A 20,438-nucleotide genomic window follows, 5' to 3' on the forward strand; every position below is an offset into this window, starting at 1 on the left:
CGTGCACCACAACTACCGAGCCCACGTGCCACAGCTACTGAAGCCCGCACGCCTAGAGCCCACAAGCCACAACTACTGAGCCCACGTGCCACAACTACTGAGCCCGCATGCCACAACTACTGAAGCCCACGTGCCACAACTGAGCCCACGTGCCACAGCTACTGAGCCCGCGTGCCACAGCTACTGAAGCCTGCACACCTAGAGCCTGCGTGCCACAACTACTGAGCCCGTGAGCCACTACTGAGCCCGTGTGCCACAGCTACTGAGCCTGCGCACCACAGCTACTGAGCCCGCATGCCTAGAGCCCACGAGCCACTACTGAGTCCATGTGCCACAACTACTGAGTCTGTGTGCCACAACTACTGAAGCCCATGTGCCACAACTACTGAAGCCCACGTGCCTAGAGCCCGTGCTCCGCAACAAGAGAAGCCACTACAATGAGAAGCCCATGCAGAGGAACGAAGAGTAGCCACCGCTCGCCGCAACTAGAGAAAGCAACGAAGACCCAACACAGCCATAACTAAATAAATAAATAAATTTATTTTAAAAATAAAAAATTTAATTAAATTTAAAAATACCAAGAACATCAAAATAATAATCCTAAAGAGAGGCAATGGATGGTCAGGTAGTCAGTGTTAAACTTAATTAGAGATAACCCTCTTAACCCCAGCTCTGCCCCAGCATTCGGCCTGGCAGAGATGCACACTCGGGTCCTCGGGGCCTGAGCCCCTGCACAGGAGGGACACACTCCAACAGGGGCCACAAACCGAGGTCCTAGTCCCATCGTGTTCACAGCCTGAGGATTCTAAGAGTCACTACATGCTCTTCTCATATGTTCCTTTTTTGTTTATGTTGGCTAGTTTGAATTTTTTTATAGGAAGCAGACACTATTTGCATAATAAAAAATAATGAAGATACTTATTTCCATTTTGGGGAGGAAAAAGTTATGTACCTCTACCTTAGAATGCCTAGGAATTTGGACAAATAATATTTAAATACGGATTAAATCTGACACTTTTGAGGAATTCTTTTTTATCAAAGAGCATTATTTTTGTTTATTTACAACGTGGATTACGATCTATTGAGGTAATAAACCTAAAATATATTTCAATGGTAAAACCCCAGCAAATCATGAGAAAACTGTTACTCCTTTTGTTCACTGAAATGAGTTTTTAAAAACCCGAAAGAAGGCTTCCCTGGTGGCGCTGTGGTTGAGAGTCTGCCTGCCAATGCAGGGGACACGGGTTCGAGCCCTAGTCTGGGAGGATCCCACATGCCACGGAGCGACTAGGCCCGTGAGCCACAACTACTGAGCCTGCGCGTCTGGAGCCTGTGCTCCACAACAAGAGAGGCCAAGATAGTGAGGCCCTCGCACTGCGATGAAGAGTGGCCCCCGCTTGCCACAACTAGAGAAAGCCCTCACACAGAAACGAAGACCCAACACAGCAAAAAAAAAAAAAAAAAAAATTAATTAATTAATTAACTCCTACCCCCAACATCTTCTAAAAAAAAAAAACCCGAAAGAAAAGAGTGCAAAGAGCACACGCGAGCACCACCGGGGCCTCCCACTTCACAGTCAAAGCCGAGACCTTCATAAAAACCAGGAGAGAAAACAAGCGGGAAGGGGCCACCTCCAAGGAGGAAAGTGCCCCCGAGTCACAGACCTGCCCGCCTGTGCTCGGGCCTGTCTCGGTCCCTGTCGCGGTCGCGGTCGCGGTCGCCGCCCAGCCGGCTGCGGTGCGTGGCCACCTGCCGCAGCTCCGCCGGCCGCGCCCGGCCCCTCTTGCGCTCCTTCGCTCGGCCGTGGGGCTTCTCCGCGTCCCGCTCCTGGTGCTTCTCCTGTGGCCGGCCCCTGTCCTTCCTGCTGTCCCGCGGCTTGTCCCTGTCCCTGTCCCCGCGGGGGCGCCCCCCGGCAGCCTGGCCGTCCCTCTCGGCCGCGCTCTCTCTGTACTCCGCGTCACGGTCTGGGGCGCTGGGTCTGCGCTCTTTGCGGTCCGCCCGGTCCGCCTCTAACTCCCTCCGCGGCTTCCTGGCTCTGGGCCTCGTCTCTTCCGTGGGACTGGCTGATCGAGCGGCCTGCGCGAGAGAAGGACAACGGGGCTCTGAACCCAGGCTCATACTCACTGAAGGGCCCTAAGAAGCGCTGGCATCAACTGCTCCCCATCCCGGCACGACGGGCCGGGACGCAGACTCTGGAACCCGCAGAAGCGGGCTCAGCTTGGCAGCCCGTGCTTGGCGAGGCGCCCACTTACAGGGACGTCCCCGTGTGCTGGCAGATCAAACCTAAAGCACTACGTGAGTCAGAAAGAAAAGAAAGGGGCGCTGAGGCTGTGCGGGAAAGTCTCCAGGACACTATCCGCCGGGGGCCCCCCTCAAGGAACAAGGACCCTTGTCGGAAACTCTCAGGAGGTCTTTTGTTTGGCCATGCTGCGCAGCATGCGGGATCTTAGTTCCATGACCAGGATCGAACCCGAGCCCCCCGCACTGGAAGCATGGAGTCTGAAACACTGACGGACCACCGGGGAAGCCCCCTCTCAGGAGGTCTTGATCGCAACCCCTCAGCCCCGCACACACATGCACACAGACCACACACGCGCACACGCACTCACACACTCACAAGGCCCGAGCTCTGAACGCTGACAGGAACCCGACTGGTGGAATGCTGGGCCGAACTGGGACGGAAAACCCGATCCAAGAGGGTTCCAGAGCAATTAACCACATGGCTTTATCTCTGAGTCAAACCACCTCTGAAATGAGCCACATGGAAGCAAAGTTGTGCAGAGCTGAGAACCCGGTAACACTGTGCAAGATTACCATCCAGGGTCCAAACAGACCCCAACTCAAATCTGTTTTCCCAAATCTTTAAAATATATTACCCAAAGGTGTTTTCTGAGCTCATCTTCTTTCCAAGTATCATCTTTGGTTCTTCTCTAAAAAGAAAAGTATAGAGTTAGAATTTTTAAAGTTTAAAATATCTAATTTTTTATGCTCCAGTGAGCTGATTTTTCATCAGACCATTTTAGTCAATGGCAATCCTCGGTATGCCAGAAATTACTGTCTATCTACAAGAATAAAAGGCAATACGAACACCGATTTTTAAAAATTACCCACAAATGATCACAGGCTACTTCATATTCATGCTGCTCCGTGGCTCGGGCCCACCACAGGCGCCCAGCCCCACCTCCCCTCGGCGGACTCAGGGCGGACTCCTCGGTGGGATCTGTGCCGGGCAGGTGCCTCTTCGGGTGCTAAGAGCACACAAGCCCACAACCAGGGGCTCCCGGCCACGTGCACGGGGTGATAAATAACAAAAGCCACCAAGGATGTTTTCCCATAGAGAACAAGGTAAATCTACCCTGTCTACCTCATTTCCCTTTGAGACACTCTGCCTTATACAGGGCGATTTGGTGTGTTTAAAATTTAAAGCAAATGGAGTACAAGTGAAAATGAAAACATATTCACGGATCAGCCACCAAAAATTTTCCTGTTGATGTGAAAATGAGGGAAGCAGAAAAAAATTCACAACAGCTCATAAACACTCTAAGGAGAAATAAATAAAAAGCAACCAGGCCAAGAATCTACCAAAGCACAACCAGAAAGTACTTCGTGCCCTGCTGTCACTGGAACACGTATTCTTTTCTGATAAATTGGTCGATTTAGCAAAAGGGGTCCACGGTAAGACATGGTGAAGATGGTCAGCGGCAGTTAGCATAGCTATAACCTGCAGCTGCTGAACTTTAAAATGTTTTCTCTCTCAAGTTAACGGCTCTTTAGAGAGGTTTAATACTTGACCTTTTCCAAACAAATGGGCCAAACCCGACGGAGAGCATATGCGCTGCTTGTGGAGCGGGTAGCCTCTGTGACGAGTGTGTGGGAAACGGGCTTTTAACGGCTGTGATTGCATTACTGAGGCCAATAGAGTAAAAACACCTGAAGGCAACAGATCACCAGAGACCCCAGGGCTTCCCGGCCGCCTCTTCCGTTTTCACCAACAAAACCCAGCTTCGGGCTTTACTTCATTCTGAAGCTTTTCTTTCTTTCCTTTCTTTTTTCTCTTGTAAATTTTTAAAGCTGTAAAATGACACAGAGCTCCTCGTGCCCAACACAGCCCCATTTGTCACATGTATCCCCAGAAACTCCACGCACAGCCCGTGTATGTGAGACCACAGCACTTCAGACCAGGAGCCCCCCTGCCCCATGCCCTCCACTCAGCCAGGGTCCTGCCCTGTGAGGCAGGCAGGCAAGTAAATTAAAACTGACGCTCCAAGTAGGCAGGCAGCATTTCCTCCTGCGAGAGGAAGAAACCCCACCCTGAAAACAAAAGAAAACCCCAGGAGAGCTGCCTGAACAGCAGAACCTCCAACCTCCTTATCTAAGGGTAACCTAAATACAGACATACCCCTCCTACTTACCTGTACATACAGATATGTACGTGTTCACACTGCTCGATGTCCTTCCTGATGCAATCACACTACATAGCTCTACAGTGGACACTGCCTATATAATCACCGTATGATAACTGATGACAGACTGACATTATAATGCAGTGATCCCAGTTCAGGCAAACAAAAGCGGTGGCCATTGAGGATCTGGTCTCAAACACGTACCTGCGCCACTGAGAACCTGAACTTTTCCTGAACTGCACCAGATCCAAGAACACTACCAGTCATCAGAACAGCGCCTGCCAGCTGCGAGGACCCCAGCCAAGCCCTCACTTCTTCCAAGCGCCAACGATCATTCTTGACAAACAGCTCATGGAGCTAACCGTTTTGCCTTTATAAGCCGCCCTCACTTTGCAGTTCAAGAGTTTGAATCTGTGTCTCCCGGGCTGCAGTCATAACAAACGCCAAATAAACACGTTTTTATCTCAATCAAGTCTCCATTTCTAAAATTTTGGTTAACACAACTTCTAAAACATCCTATAAACAAATCACAGAAAACTTAAGTTATGGAATAACTTATGAAAATGTAGAGAGATTGGTTCAAGATGGCAGAGTAGAAGGACGTGCTCTCACTCCTGCTTGCGAGAACACCGGAATCACAACAAACTGCTGAACAATCATTGACAGGAAGAAACTGGAACTCACCAAAAAAGATACCCCACATCCAAATACAAAGGAGAGGCCACAAAGAGACAGTAGGAGGGGCGAAATCACAATAAAATCAAATCCCATAACTGCTGGGTGGGTGACTCACAAACTGGAGAACACTTATACCACAGAAGTCCACCCACTGGATTGAAGGTTCTGAACCACACGTCAGGCTTCCAAACCTGGGGGTCCGGCAACGGGAGGAGGAATTCCTAGAGAATCAGACTTTGAAGGCTAGCGGGATTTGACTGCAGGACTTCGACAGGACTGGGGGAAACAGAGACTCCACTCTTGGAGGGTACACACAAAGTAGTGTGTGCATCGGGACCCAGGGGAAGGAGCAGGGACCCCATAGGAGACTGAACCAGACCTACCTGCTAGTGTTGGAGGGTCTCCTGCACAGGCAGGGGTGGCTGTGGCTCACCATGGGACACTGGCAGCAGAAATTCTGGGAAGTACTCCCTGGCGTGAGCCCTCCCAGAGTCTGCCATTAGCCCCACCAAAGAGCCCGGGTAGGCTCCAGTGTTGGGTCGCCTTAGGCCAAACACCAAAAGGGAGGGGACAGCCCCACCCATCAGCAGACAAGCCCATTAAAGTTTTACTGAGCTCTGCCCACCAGAGCAACAGTCAGCTCTACCACCACCAGTCCCCTCCCGTCAGGAAACTTGCACAAGCCTCTTAGATAGCCTCATCCACCAGAGGGCAGGCAGCAGAAGCAAGAACTACAATCCTGCAGCCTGTGGAACAAAAACCCCATTCACAGAAATATACAAAAGATGAAAAGGCAGAGGGCTATGTACCAGATGAAGGAACAAGATAAAAACCCAGAAAAACAACTAAATGAAGTAGAGATAGGCAACCTTCCAGAAAAAGAATTCAGAATAATGATAGTGAAGATGATCCAGGACCGAAAAAGAATGGAGGCAAAGATAGAGAAGATGCAAGAAATGTTTAACAAAGATCTAGAAGAATTAAAGAACAAACAAACAGAGATGAACAATACAGTAACTGAAAAAGAAAATACACTATAAGGAATCAATAGCACAATAACTGAGGCAGAAGAACAGATAAGTGACCTGCAAGACAGAATGGTGGAATTCACTGCTGTGGAACAGAATAAAGAAAAAAGAATGAAAAGAAATGAAGACAGCCTAAGAGACCTCTGGGACAACATTAAATGCAACAACATTCGCAATATAGGGGTCCCAGAAGGAGAAGAGAGAGAGAAAGGACCCGAGAAAATATTTGAAGAGATTATAGTTGAAAACTTCCCTAACATGGGAAAGGAAATAGCCACCCAAGTCGAGGAAGCACAGAGAGTCTCATACAGGATAAACCAAAGGAGAAACATGCCAAGACACATAAAAATCAAACTGGCAAAAATTAAAGACAAAGAAAACGAATTGAAAGCAGCAAGGGTAAAATGACAACATACAAGGGAACTCCCATAAGATTAACGGCTGATTTCTCAGCAGAAACTCTACAAGCCAGGAGGGAGTGGCATGATATACTTAAAGTGATGAAAGGGAAGAACCCACAACCAAGATTACTCTACCCAGCTAGGATCTCATTCAGATTCGATGGAGAAATCAAAAGCTTTACAGACAAGCAAAAGCTAAGACAATTCACCACCACCAAACCAGCTCTACAACAAATGCTAAAGGAACTTCTCTAAGTGGGAAACACACGAGAAGAAAAGGACCTACAAAAACAAACCCAAAACAATTAAGAAAATGGGAATAGGAACATACATATCAATAATTACCTTAAATGTAAACGGACTAAATGCTCCCACCAAAAGACACAGATTGGCTGAATGGATACAAAAACAAGACCCATATATATGCTGTCTACAAGAGACCCACTTCAGACCTAGGGACACATACAGACTGAAAGCGAGGGGATGGAAAAAGATATTCCATGCAAATGGAAATCAAAAGAAAGCTGGAGTAGCTATACTCATATCAGAAAAAAATAGACTTTAAAATAAAGAATGTTACAAGAGACAAGGAAGCACACTACATAGTGATCAAGGGATCAATCCAAGAAGAAGATATAACAATTATAAATATATATGCACCCAACATAGGAGCACCTCAATACATAAGGCAACTGCTAACAGCTATAAAAGAGGAAATTGACAGTAACACAATAATAATGGGGGACTTTAACACCTCACTTACACCAATGGACAGATCATCCAAACAGAAAATTAATAAGAAACACAAGCTTTAAATGACACGATAGACTAGATAGATTTAATTGATATTTATAAGACATTCCATCCAAAAACAGCAGATTACACCTTCTTCTCAAGTGCACACGGAACATTCTCCAGGATAGATCACATCTTGGGTCACAAACCAAGCCTCAGTAAATTTAAGAAAATTGAAATCATATCAAGCATCTTTTCTGACCACAACACTATGAGATAAGAAATGAATTACAGGGAAAAAAACGTAAAAAACACAGACACATGGAGACTAAACAATACGTTACTAAATAACCAAGAGATCACTAAAGAAATCAAAGAGGAAATCAAAAAATACCTAAGGACAAATGACAATGAAAACACTATGATCCAAAACCTATGGGATGCGGCAAAAGCAGTTCTAAGCGGGAAGTTTATAGCTATACAAGCCTACCTCAAGAAACAAGAAAAAACTCAAATAAACAACCTAACCTTACACCGAAAGGAACTAGAGAAAGAAGAACAAACAAAACCCAAAATTACCAGAAGAAATCATAAAGATCAGAGCAGAAATAAATGAAATAGAAACAAAGAAAGCAATAGCAAGAATCAATAAAACTAAAAGCTGGTTCCTTGAGAAGATAAGGAAAATTGATAAGCCATTAGGCCGACTCATCAAGAAAAAGAAGGAGAGGACTCAAATCAATAAAATTAGAAATGAAAAAGGAGAAGTTACAATAGACACCTCAGAAATACAAAGCATCCTAAGAGACTACTACAAGCAACTCTATGCAAATAAAATGGACAACCTGGAAGAAATGGACAAATTCTTAGAAAGGTATAACCTTCCAAGACTGAACCAAAAAGAAACAGAAAATATGAACAGACCAATCACAAGTAATGAAATTGAAACTGTGATTAAAAATCTTCCAACAAACAAAAGTCCAGGACCAGATGGCTTCACAGGTGAATTCTATCAAACATTGAGAGAACAGCTAACACCCATCCTTCTCAGACTCTTCCAAAAAATTGCAGAGGAAGGAACACTCCCAAACTCATTCTATGAGGCCACCATCACCCTGATACCAAAACCAGACAAAGATACTACAAAAAAAGAAAATTACAGACCAATATCACTGATGAATATAGATGCAAAAATCCTCAACAAAATACTAGCAAACAGAATCCAACAGCACGTTAAAAGGATCATACACCATGATCAAGTGGGATTCATACCAGGGATGCAAGGATTCTACAATATACGCAAATCAATCAATGTGATACACCATATTAACAAGTTGAAGAATAAAAACCATATGATCATCTCAATAGATGCAGAAAAAGCTTTTGACAAAATTCAACACCCATTTATGATAAAAACTCTCCAGAAAGTGGGCATAGAGGGAACCTACCTCAACATAATAAAGGCCATATATGACAAACCCACAGCAAATATCATTCTCAATGGTGACAAACTGAAAGCATTTCCTCTAAGATCAGGAACAAGACAAGGATGTCAACTCTCACCACTATTATTCAACATAGCTTTGGAAGTCCTAGCCATGGCAATCAGAGAAGAAAAAGAAATAAAAGGAATACAAATTGGAAAAGAAGAAGTAAAACTGTCACTGTTTGCAGATGACATGACACCATACACAGAGAATCCTAAAGATGACACCAGAAAACTACTAGAACTAATCAATGAATTTGGTAAATTTGCAGGATACAAAATTAATGCACAGAAATCTCTTGCATTCCTATACACTAATGATGAAAAATCTGAAAGAGAAATTAAGGAAACACTCTCATTTACCACTGCAACAAAAAGAATAAAATACCTTGGAATAAACCTACCTAAGACAAAAGACCTGTATGCAGAAAATTATAAGACACTGAGGAAAGAAATTAAAGATGATACAAACAGATGGAGAGATACACCATGTTCTTGGATTGGAAGAATCAATATTGTGAAAATGACTATACTACCCAAAGCAATCTACAGATTCAATGCAATCCCTATCAAATTACCAACAGCCTTTTTTACACAACTAGAACAAAAAATCTTAAAATCTGTATTGAGACAAAAAAGACCCTGAATAGCCAATGCAATCTTGAGGGGAAAAAAAGGAGCTGGAGGAATCAGACTCCCTGACTTCAGACTATACTACAAAGCTACAGTAATCAAGTCAATATGGTACTGGCACAAAAACAGAAATACAGATCAATGGAACAAGATAGAAAGCCCAGAGATAAACCCAGGCACCTATGGTCAACTAATCTACGACAAAGAAGGCAAGGATATACAATGGAGAAAAGGCAGTCTCGTCAATAAGTGGTGCTGGGAAAACTGGACAGCTACATGTAAAAGAATGAAATTAGAACACTCCCTAACACCATACATAAAAATAAACTCAAAATGTATTAGATACCTAAATGTAAGACCGGGCACTATAAAACTCTTAGAGGAAAACATAGGAAGAACACTCTTTGACATAAACTAGAGCAAGATCTTTTTTGATCCACCTCCTACAGTAATGGAAATAAAAACAAAACTAAACAAATGGGACCTAATGAAACTTAAAAGCTTTTGCACAGCAAAGGAAACCATAAACAAGACGAAAAGACAACCCTCAGAATGGGAGAAAATATTTGCAAATGAAGCAAGGGACAAAGGATTAATCTCCAAAATATATAAACAGCTCATGCAGCTCAATATTAAAAGAACAAACAACCCAATCCAAAAATGGGCAGAAGACCTAAACAGACATTTCTCCAAAGAAGACATACAGATGGCCAAGAAGCACATGAAAAGCTGCTCCACATGACTAATTATTAGAGAAATGCAAATCAAACCTACAGTGAGGTATCACCTCACACCAGTTAGAATGGGCATCATCAGAAAATCTACAAACAACAAATGCTGCAGAGAGTGTGGAGAAAAGGGAACCCTCTTGTACTGCTGGTGGGAATGTAAATTGATACAGCCACTATGGAGAACAGTGTGGAGGTTCCTTAAAAAACTAAGAACAGTGTTACCATATTGACCCAGCAATCCCACTACTGGGCATATACACTGAGAAAACCATAATTCAAAAAGACACATGCCCCCTAGTGTTCATTGCAGCACTGTTTACAATAGCCAGGACATGGAAGCAACCTGTGTCCATCAACAGATAAATAGATAAAGAAAATGTGGTATATATATACAATGGAATATTACTCAGCCATAAAAAGGAACGAAATTGAGTCAGGTGTAGAGACGTGGATGGATCTAGAGACTACCATACAGAGTGAAGTAAGTCAGAAAGAGAAAAATAAATATCGTATATTAACGCATATATATGTAACCTAGAAAAATGGTACAGATGAACTGGTTTACAGGGCAGAAATTGAGACACAGAAGTAGAGAACAAACATACAGACACCAAGGGGGGAGAGCGGCGGGGGGGTGGTGGTGGGATGAATGGGAGATTGGTATTGACATGTATACACTGATGTGTATAAAATGGATGACTACTGGTAACTGACTACACTGCGGAACTGAATGAATAAGCATTTTCAGAACTCTAATGGAAAACTGATGAATTCATAAAAGTCCTAACAAAAGATCAAGATAAAAAAAATTAATTACATGGGACTGAGCGAACTGATGAGGATGATTATAATTTTTGTTACTTTCTGTTTGAATACAAAAAAAAATCCCACAAGGACTCAGAGGCAAAAAATATACAAATCAATTTTCACTGCAAAGTAAAGGAGCTGCGGGCTTCCGTGGTGGCGCAGTGGTTGAGAGTCTGCCTGCAGATGCAGGGCAAACGGGTTCGTGCCCCGGTCCGGGAAGATCCCACAGGCCGCGGAGCGGCTGGGCCCGTGAGCCATGGCCGCTGAGCCTGCGCGTCCAGAGCCTGTGCTCCGCAACGGGAGAGGCCACAGCGGTGAGAGGCCCGCGTACCACACACAAAAAAAATAAGTAAAGGAGCTGTTACAGTGGAGGATTCCTGGACTGAATATCAATATTAGGACACAGTGTGAGTGTGTTTCGTGTTTGGTAATTGCAATCATTGTTGCTTTTGTTGTGGTCATCCAGTTACAATGCTTGGTGTCAGTTTATTTGTCTCTTGTAAAAATAAAATACAGTGTGTGTGTGTGTGTGTGTGTGTGAAAAAAAATAAAATGAATGACTACTAAGAACCTGCTGTATAAAAAAATAAATAAAATAAAATTCAAAAAAAGGAAAGAAAATGTAAGGGGCCGGTGTAGAAGATGACAGCGGTCAGGAAGTTTGTGAGCTTAAAAATAAATGGAGGGCAGCCAAGGCACTAACTTCCTAATCCATATTATTAACATTATAAAAGTGGATGATAGAAAAAAAATGGAATAGGAGGGAAGGTACGAAGAAATGCATGCAAACTAAATTCCTCGTCTTTTAGCGGGAATCCACAGACAAGCGGAACGACTACAGTTCACAGTTAGTGAGTTAATAACACCATTCTAAGCACTTTTATTTGTAGAACCTCATCCAATCCTACTAGTACTGTCCCTATTTATTCGCTGGGAAATAGACACGTCGGTAACTTTCCCACGGTCGCACGCGCAGCCAGAATTCCAGTCCCGGCCCTGGTGCGACCTCCGCCCGCGAGCAGGTGGACGGTCCCGGCGGGGACGGGTCTCCCCGCGCGGCGTTCACACTCACCTTCCCGGGCTCCATCGCCGCGCGCAGGACCGGGCGGCCACGCTGCCCTCAGCAGGGCCAGGCCCCGGGAGGAGACGCCCCGGCACCCGCACCCTTGGCCGGGTCGGCGTCCCGCCTCCTAGCAACCGGCAGGCTGGACAGCCGAGCGCCAAGCGACCGTCGGCCCAGCGTGCCCCGCGGCCTCCTCCAGCGCGCCTGCGCCTCCCCGCCTCCTGGCAACTGGTAGGAGGGGCAACGGAGCACAGAGCAACCGCCGGACCGGCATGCCCCGCGCCGCGCCTGCGCCTCCCCGCCTTCTAGCAACAGACAGGCGGGGCAGCAGAGCGCCGAGCGACCGCCGGCCCGGCATGCCACGCGGCTGCCCCCAGCGCGCCTGCGCTTCCCCGCCTTCTAGCAACCGACAGGCGGGGCCGCAGAGCGCTGAGCGACCGCCATCCTGTGACTCCCGGGAGGCCCAAAGGAAGCGGGGGGAGGTGCAGAAGGAGGCTGAGCGCTGCGGGGACTCTCGTCGGGTGGGATGTGTGTTTCCGAGGGCGCGGGGTCTGCCGCCTGCTGTGAGGCCCGGCGGTGCTCGGGGCGGGGAAGAAGCCGGGCTGAGCCTGCGGGCTGCCGGCAGGACCGGAGCTGCAGCAGGGAAACAAGCAAACCCGCCTTTCGAAGCGGGAGCGGAGGGAGCTTTCCTTCCGCGGAGGCTCTCGATCCTCGAGTTACTTTGCCTGTGGTTGTCGTTTCGTAGGACATATTTTGTAGGATTGGTAGGAATCACAAAGTATCTGAAAAAGTAATTGTTGAAAGACGCAGCTTTTATACAAATCAAGAGACGAGAGGACTGAAATACTGACACATGGTCTGCATCTCACATTTATTTTACCACAACTATTTTCTTTAAAGCTTAAAATAAAAGCCAGCCTTAAACCTGCAAGGCTGGAGAGGTGTGGGTCCCACGCCCGTGTTGCACGTTATAACTGACATTTAGCCCTGATTCTGCAAACTGTTTCGCGTCTGTTTAGCCTGCAAATGTTACTTAGAAAAGATTCCACTTACCGTTTTCACACGAGAGAGAGAGAGAGAAGGCTCTCAAATCGTGTGCTAAGGAGCACATCGGTGAGCGTGTTACTAGGGGTCTGTGCTTTTGATGTCATGGTTTTTCTGTAGACACACTATTTTTCAGACGTTGTGTTTTTGCGTCACATACTATTACGGTTTATGGATCAATCTACATAAAAGCCATTTACTCAGCTCCTTGCCTTAGAGAAGTTAATAACAGATCTAATCGTCCTTTTATATTTAATTGTGCTCCGGTTTTGGAGTTTCCACTACTACCTTTTTCATTTTCACTCAGCAGGGCTTAGGAAGAACCAAACAGGAAAGGATGGTAGGAAAGGTAATTTCAGTGATAGCTATGATTTATTTAGGAACTGCTCCAAAGGAGGCACCAAACTGAAACCTTCCCCTTGGTAATTCATTTAATTCTCATAGCGTCCCTGTGAGATAGGCATGTTACTGTTTTTCAGATGAGGAGACTGAGGGCCAGAAAGATTAATTCAGTTGCCTAAATTCAGAAAGCTAGGGTGGTGGATGGTCTGACGCCAAAGTCCATTCTCTGTCAGCTGAGAAAACAGCTCATATTGGGAAAGCTTCAGACTGTTGACTGTAATGACAAAGTCATCAGCCACAGTATTAGATTAAGTCACGGACACGCACGTTGCATGAATGAGCTGGGCTTGGCCCTGGAACCCTCAGAACCCTTCTTCCCCTCCCGAGTGCAGTCAAAACTCCTGTCAAGATGTGTCTTGAGTCTCTTCCTCATTTTTTTCCACTCCAGCCCCACCAATCCATCCTCTGTTGCAGGCAGCAATCCAACAGGTGACTCACCTCACCCCCTGCTTCTGTCTCCACCTGGCTCTCACTCGGTTGCACTCTTTTGTCACCAAACAATGATTTAGGGTTCCCCAAATGCACCATATTCACAGGGCTATCTCCTCTCTCTCACCATCCCCACAATATTTGCCGAAAAAATGTCAATAGAGGAAGTTAAAACGATCTTTCTCTCCTTGGACTTCTTAAAACAATTATTTTCTAAGTAACTTATTTGCCAATCACATTTTATCTTGTGGTGTTTCTTCTATCATTTTTCTTCAATAGATGACTCACAAATTCATTTGATGACATGGGGACTGTTAGAGTGCTGGAGACATAAATAAAACACTGCCTGGACCTCTAGTTGCTCATAATCGCCAGGAGCGAGAAATATGCAAACAATTATTAAATAATGTGAAAGTGTAAGAGCTACTCATAAAATGCAGTGCATGAGGAAGTGGCAAAATGTGCCTGGAGGAAAGGAATGAGGATGGGAAGGGCCTCATTTCAGGTGGAACTTGAAGCACAAAAAACCCAGGCAGAGACATGCAGAGAACATCTTAGGGGAAAAGAAATATAGGTGCAAGTGCAGAGGGAGGGAGAGGTTTGGAGAGTTTAGGAAATGTAATAATTGTATCTGTAACAGTGCTGTCCAGTAGAAATATAATACGGGCCACAGGGGTTATCATAAATTATCTAGTAGCCACATCTTAAGAAGTGAAAGGGGCTTCCCTGGGGGCACAGTGGTTAAGAGTCCTCCTGCCAATGCAGGTGACATGGGTTCGAGCCCTGGCCTGGGAAGATCCCACGTGCAGCGGAGCAACTAAGCCTGTGCACCACAACTACTGAGCCTGCGCTCTAGAGCTCGCGAGCCACAACTACTGAACCCGCGTGCCTAGAGCCTGTGCTCCACAACAAAAGCCACCGCAATGAGAAGCCCACGCGCCACAACGAAGAGTAGCCCCCGCTCGACACTAGAGAAAGCCCGCACGCAGCAACGAAGACCCAACGCAGCCAAAAATAAAAATTAATTAATTTAAAATAATAATTAAAAAAGTGAAAAACACAGATGAAATCAAATTTAATAAAATATTTAACCAAATATATACAAAATGTTATCATTTTGTCATATAAAATATGTCTACAATATTGAGTTGTTTTATACTTTTTTAATACTGGCCTCGAAATCCGTTGTGTATTTTGTACTGACAGCACACCTCAGTTCAGACTGGCCCCGTTTCCTGGGCTCACAGCCCCACGTGGCCAGTGGCTTCCACAGTGGGCAGTGCAGGTCAGAACACAGGGTGTGTGAGTGGAGTGGGATGGCAGGAGACAAGGCTGGAATGGGGGACTGGGCCAGTTTGTCAAGGGCCCTGGAAGGCAGAGACTAGGTGGCGGCTTGGTGGCCTTTGGGCTCTGTTCAGCCTCGTGGCCTTTGTGCAGGCTGCTCCTCTGCCCGGATCCCTGCAGCTTTACCCCCTGCTCACGCCAGAGCCTCCTCTGCTTCACCTGTGTCTGATTCACTTGTCACAGTCTCCCATATCCTCTTCCGTGTAATTTAAAAATGTATGTCTGGGCTTCCCTGGTGGCGCAGTGGTTGAGAGTCTGCCTGCCGGTGCAGGGGACACGGGTTCGTGCCCCGATCCGGGAAGATCCCACATGCCGCGGAGCGGCTGGGCCCGTGAGCCATGGCCACTGAGCTTGCGCGTCCGGAGCCTGTGCTCCGCAACGGGAGAGGCCACAACAGCGAGAGGCCCGCGTACCGGGAAAAAAAAAAAAGTGTGTGTCCAACTCCTTCACTAGACTATAAACCAGTACAATTGCAGGTTGTGATAGAAACAAAAGCGCTTTTTTTTTTTTCACAGTAATAAGTAACTTTATTACAAAAGTCGCATCACGATAGTGTCACTGTAGTGTGTGGATATGAAACCTACCTGCCATGTTAACTAAGGGCTGGTGAGAAGTCACTAGCAGCGTGTTTTACAGCCTGCAGTAAAAGTGGGAATTACAGGGTACCTACTCTGTAGGGATTGTGAGGATTGAAGGAGTAATTCTGTAGAATAGTTAGCATTTTGTGTCTGGCGCAAACTGAACCATCAGTAAAAGTTGTTATTAACACTTTTATTATTGTTGTTCTTATAGGTTATCGCCTAACCTACAAGCATTTAGAGATGAAAATGGGTGGGATACCAAAATTATAGGCTTCCTTTGTAAATTCACAAATTATCCACTACCATATGAAACCATAACTGGAGCACATTTTGGAATTTCAGAGAGCCCATCAACACCCCTTTCTTCTCTTAACCCACAGAGACTGTAGTGGCAAAACCCTAAATGCCCCTCGAGTCCGTGCTCCACTCTCCTTGAGACTGTGATGAGTTCACGCCGGAGACTAGCTTACTAATCAGCTAAGTCAGAAAGGAGATTGTCCTTAGTGGGCCTAACACCAAAAGAGGTGACGCTTCAGAGAGACACTCCTGCTGTCCTGGGAGAAGAAGCAAATGGCCACATCAGGAGGGGTCATGTGGAGGGAGCCGAGGGGGACCCCTGACTGTCAGCCCCCAGAAATCAGGACCTGAGTCCTACAGCTGCAATGAACTGGGAGAGGATCTCAGGTGAGAGTCTCCAAGAAGACCACAGCTCAGCCAACGCTTGACTTGCCTTTCTAGGCCTGAGCAGAAGGGCCCAGCCAGGCCGCGCAAGTATCATCTTCATTATTGGTAAACACTGAAACAGGGCTTGTGACTCAGTACTCGGCTCCAGTTGGGGACTCTAATAGGTACCGCCTAATTCAGACTCCTCCACAAACATCAGGGCTCCCCTCACAGGCACAGAGCTGCTTCGGGGCTCCTGAAGCCTGAGCTGTACTCAGTAGATAAGTTTCATCATGGAGACAAGCCTAGACAGGATTAACTCACTGCCACAGAAGGCTTTCCACAGGTGGAGACATACAAACCAGGTTTTGAAAGATGCATAGGAGTTTTGCATAAGGACAGAGGAGAAGGATAGTTCAGACACAGAGAACAGCAGTGCAGGTGCAAAGGCACAGAGAGAGTAGACAGAGTGGTTTGGGGAGAGTGAGAAGCAGTGAGACAGTGCAGGGCACAGACCCTGGTTGGGGGAGGCATGTGAGGTGAGATGCAGGGTCAGAGCTCTGCTTGTTCTGTAACGGATCTTTTTTTAAATTATTATTATATTTAATTTAGTTGGCTGAGTTCGGTCTTAGTTGCGGCACGTGGGATCTTCGTTGCAGCGTGCAGGATCTTTAGTTGCAGCATGCAAACTCTTTAGTTGTGGCATGTGGGTTCAAGTTCCCTAACCAGGGATCGAACCTGGGCTCCCTTCTTTTGGGAGCGTGGAGTCTTAGCCACTGGACCACCAGGGAAGTCCCTGCAGAGGATCTTTAATTTCACAGCAGAAGCAAAACAAACAGTTCATAAGCAGGGAAGAGATTCAATCAAATCTGCATTTTATATTGGCCATTTGATAGAAATAGGAACTTTAAAAAATAATTTTCCAAATAATTTCAAATTTAGAGAAAATATTTGAGTACAAAAGTCTCCATCACCCAGATCATACAGCATGTGCTTCCACTCGCCTGTCCCTGACTCACACTTATCATCTATCTACACACACACTTACCCATCATCACTGGTCTTTCTCTGAGTCATCTGACAAAAAGCTTCAGATATGATTACTCATCACTCTGAAATACTCCAGGGCCTGTTTCCCCAAAGCAAGGACAGCCCCTGCTCCACAACCCTCCCAGTCCAGAAGTAAAGATTGATACAACTCTGCTGTCTAATGCACAGGCTGTCCCCCAAATATTTCTTTTCCTTTGTGGCCCAGATCCCACTCAGGAACATACACTGCATGTAGTTGTGCCTCTTCAGTTTCCTGCAATCTGGGGTAATTACAGTTCCTCAGTAAGAAAACAGGGGGCCCCCCAAAATATAAAAAATTAAAAAAATTATAAAAAAAGAAAACAGGGGCCTCTAACACTTCACCTGTCCAGTGAGCCCCCAGGCCACACCTGGATCAAGCTTTCTGGCAGAGACGCCCAGACATGCTGCTCTACTCCTCTCAGCTCGTGGAGTCAGGACGCAAAATCCCAACGTGTCCCTAGCTTGCTGGCAATATGTAGCTGGGTCACACCTGCCGGCTTTTCCCTTTGGGATTGACGAGTACCTAGTAGCAGGTATTAAAACCTCCACCTACCATCCTTAGCCTCCACTGATAACTCACTCCAGCCCTACGGTGACCGCTAAATGCCGATTTTCTGCTTCCGTCACTCCAATGATTTATTTCGCATGCATTCCTCACTTGCTCGTTCACCTACATTGGTATGGACTCGTGGGTTCCTGTTTTACTCACTGGGTTGTAATCTGCCAACATCATCCTTGATTTTGCTGCTCAAATTACCCCAGATTTAATCAGTGGGCACCCCTCCCGTCGCCTCCTATGTCCTTTGGCATCATGTGATTCTTTGAAATTTTTCTTACTTTCTGGCACAACAAAATATTTCAGGCTCATCTGCTCCAGCCCTGAAGTCAACTGTTTCTCAGAAGATCCCTGGCTCCTTTTGCTGCAGAATGGTATTTAGAAGTGAGATCTGGAAACTACATGTACGTCTACCTGTACACTTACATCAAAACACACGAGTTCATACTCCCTCCAACTCCAATCCAACACCTCAGGGCTCTTTCCACCTCCCCCTTTGCATGCTTATGAGATCTCCAACAGCAAGAAGCCTGAATTGCATTATCCTGGATAACCCATTATCCTTGCACTATCCAGTGTATGTGTCTATTTGCCAGTATAACCAGGCTGACTGGTCACCAGTACTAGGCCTAACACTGTCTCCTCCGTGCTGGGGAGCACAGGTCTCTAGGGAGCTTTTAAAGAGGGCAAGATTAAAGAGATACCAATCAATTAAGAAAATGTTGTAGTAATCTGGGCAAGCAAGCAAGGACCAAGCTTTTCCTGATTCCTCTAGTTGCACAGCAAAGAGACACACTCAGGTGGCTCAGGTAAAGAATGTGTGATTGTGTCACCAAAGAAGCATTTGAGAAAAAGGAACAGGAGTCTTGATGAGTCTGGGAAAAATGAGACTCGTTGGTAGTGCCAACTAAAAATTGTCGCTCGCCATCTGCCTCTACAAAGATGAGGTCACCAGCCACTGCAGTCGCTGGCCTTCCACACCCCCTGAAAGGAGTTCAGGGCAGAGATCAGGAATGAGGCCCTTTGTGCTCTGCAAAAACTGGCAGAACAGGTCTTCAGATAGTTAGATATTTTCGGGAGACCATGTTATGAGCCCAATTTCTTGCATGTTCTCATAGCTAGAAAAGCACTAAAATCATTTACAGAGACATCTGCTCCTCGTGACGAGCAGCAACATTCTGCCAAAATGTGTGCTCGACTGCGTGTACCTCCTTCACCAAAATCACACATATGCTGAACAACCCTCCGTCCCCACCCTGGCCTGCTGTTTGGAGCAGTTCCTCAGAACAATCTGAGAGGCTGTCTCCTGGGCTATGGTCCTCATTTTGCCCCAAATAAAACTTAACTCACAACTCTCACTTTGTGCATTTTTTTCAGTCGACAGTAACATGAAAGGAAGGGAGGCAGACTGTGCCCCTCCCCTCTGCACTGAAGCCCACGTAGAGGTGCTGGGGAAGGAGCTAGGACAGGGAGGGGGAAGAGGTGGACGAAGGGTTGATAAAGCCCAGTGCTAGGCAGGAGGGGATCTAAAACAAAGCAGAACGGATTGAACTTAAACTGAAGGCAGCACGTTTCTCTGAAACTAGAAAGGAGGAGCGCAGAGGCTGAACCTTTACAGTTCTGCACTGGAACACTCACAGTGATGCTCCTCTTTCCTCTGAGAAAGCAGTGCCTTTCACTGGAGAATTGTCTGCAGAGAAGGTAAGGAAAGAGGTAATATGAAGAGGTCACAGGAGATTGAGGTAGAGAGTAAAATGTTAGCAAAAACCTAAGAACTAGGCCGGGCCTGCCATTAGACTCAGCAAAGAATGAGATGGGTTCTGCCTTGCTGGGAAGTGGCCAGAAGTTCAGTGGGGTCACAAAGGCAGCAGAGGCTGGAGGCTGATTGGTGCACAGCATGGGCCTGTCTCTTCAGTGTATTTTACATCCCTAGACCGCCCAGGTCAAACGCTTTATCACAGACATGCAGGATTCCTTGTGTGGCTCATGTTCACCCAACTCTTTATCTATAGGATGTGATTCTACAGCTTTTTAGAGGAAAGACTGCAAGACAGAAAGGGTCATGCTCCTTCCTGTGTTAACAAGGCAGCTACTTGTTTTGAGGTTGTAACTTGGTCTTGAGTGAAAGGTGGCATTAGAGCTTTAAGCTGTTGCGTAGGAAAAGGGGTAAGACTCACCATTTTACATATTTGCAACTCACATCATGTAATTTGGGGGAAGGAAAACTATTCCTTTCCTTGCTTGTGGTTTAGTGCCCTTGCCCAAAGCTGAGTGTTCTACCCCCTGGGGCAATGTTTATGAGATTATATGTTTATATATATATATCTCCATAGCCACACACACATATATGCATACATAGTTACATACAGACTCACAGATGAGG

At 46.0% G+C, this 20,438-nt stretch overlaps 1 protein-coding gene across 1 annotated transcript in view; it reads right to left on the reverse strand.

The window, feature by feature from the left end:
* The window catches only part of DYNC2I1 (dynein 2 intermediate chain 1), a 36,887-nt gene extending 31,866 nt beyond the window's left edge, over positions 1-5,021 (reverse strand). The window contains exons 1-3 of the mRNA XM_027101346.1: positions 4,608-5,021; positions 2,877-2,930; positions 1,665-2,076 (exon numbers count right to left, since the gene is read on the reverse strand). Of these exons, the coding sequence (XP_026957147.1) occupies positions 1,665-2,076; positions 2,877-2,930; positions 4,608-4,670 (529 nt within the window). The 5' untranslated portion in view covers positions 4,671-5,021. The remainder of the gene's footprint in view (positions 1-1,664; positions 2,077-2,876; positions 2,931-4,607) is intronic.
* Positions 5,022-20,438: the final 15,417 nt, after the last annotated feature.

This window comes from Aethalodelphis obliquidens, unplaced genomic scaffold, assembly GCF_003676395.1.
Source record: "Aethalodelphis obliquidens isolate GAN/ISIS:26980383/991018 unplaced genomic scaffold, ASM367639v1 scaffold5, whole genome shotgun sequence".
NCBI classification, from domain to species: Eukaryota; Metazoa; Chordata; class Mammalia; order Artiodactyla; family Delphinidae; genus Aethalodelphis; species Aethalodelphis obliquidens.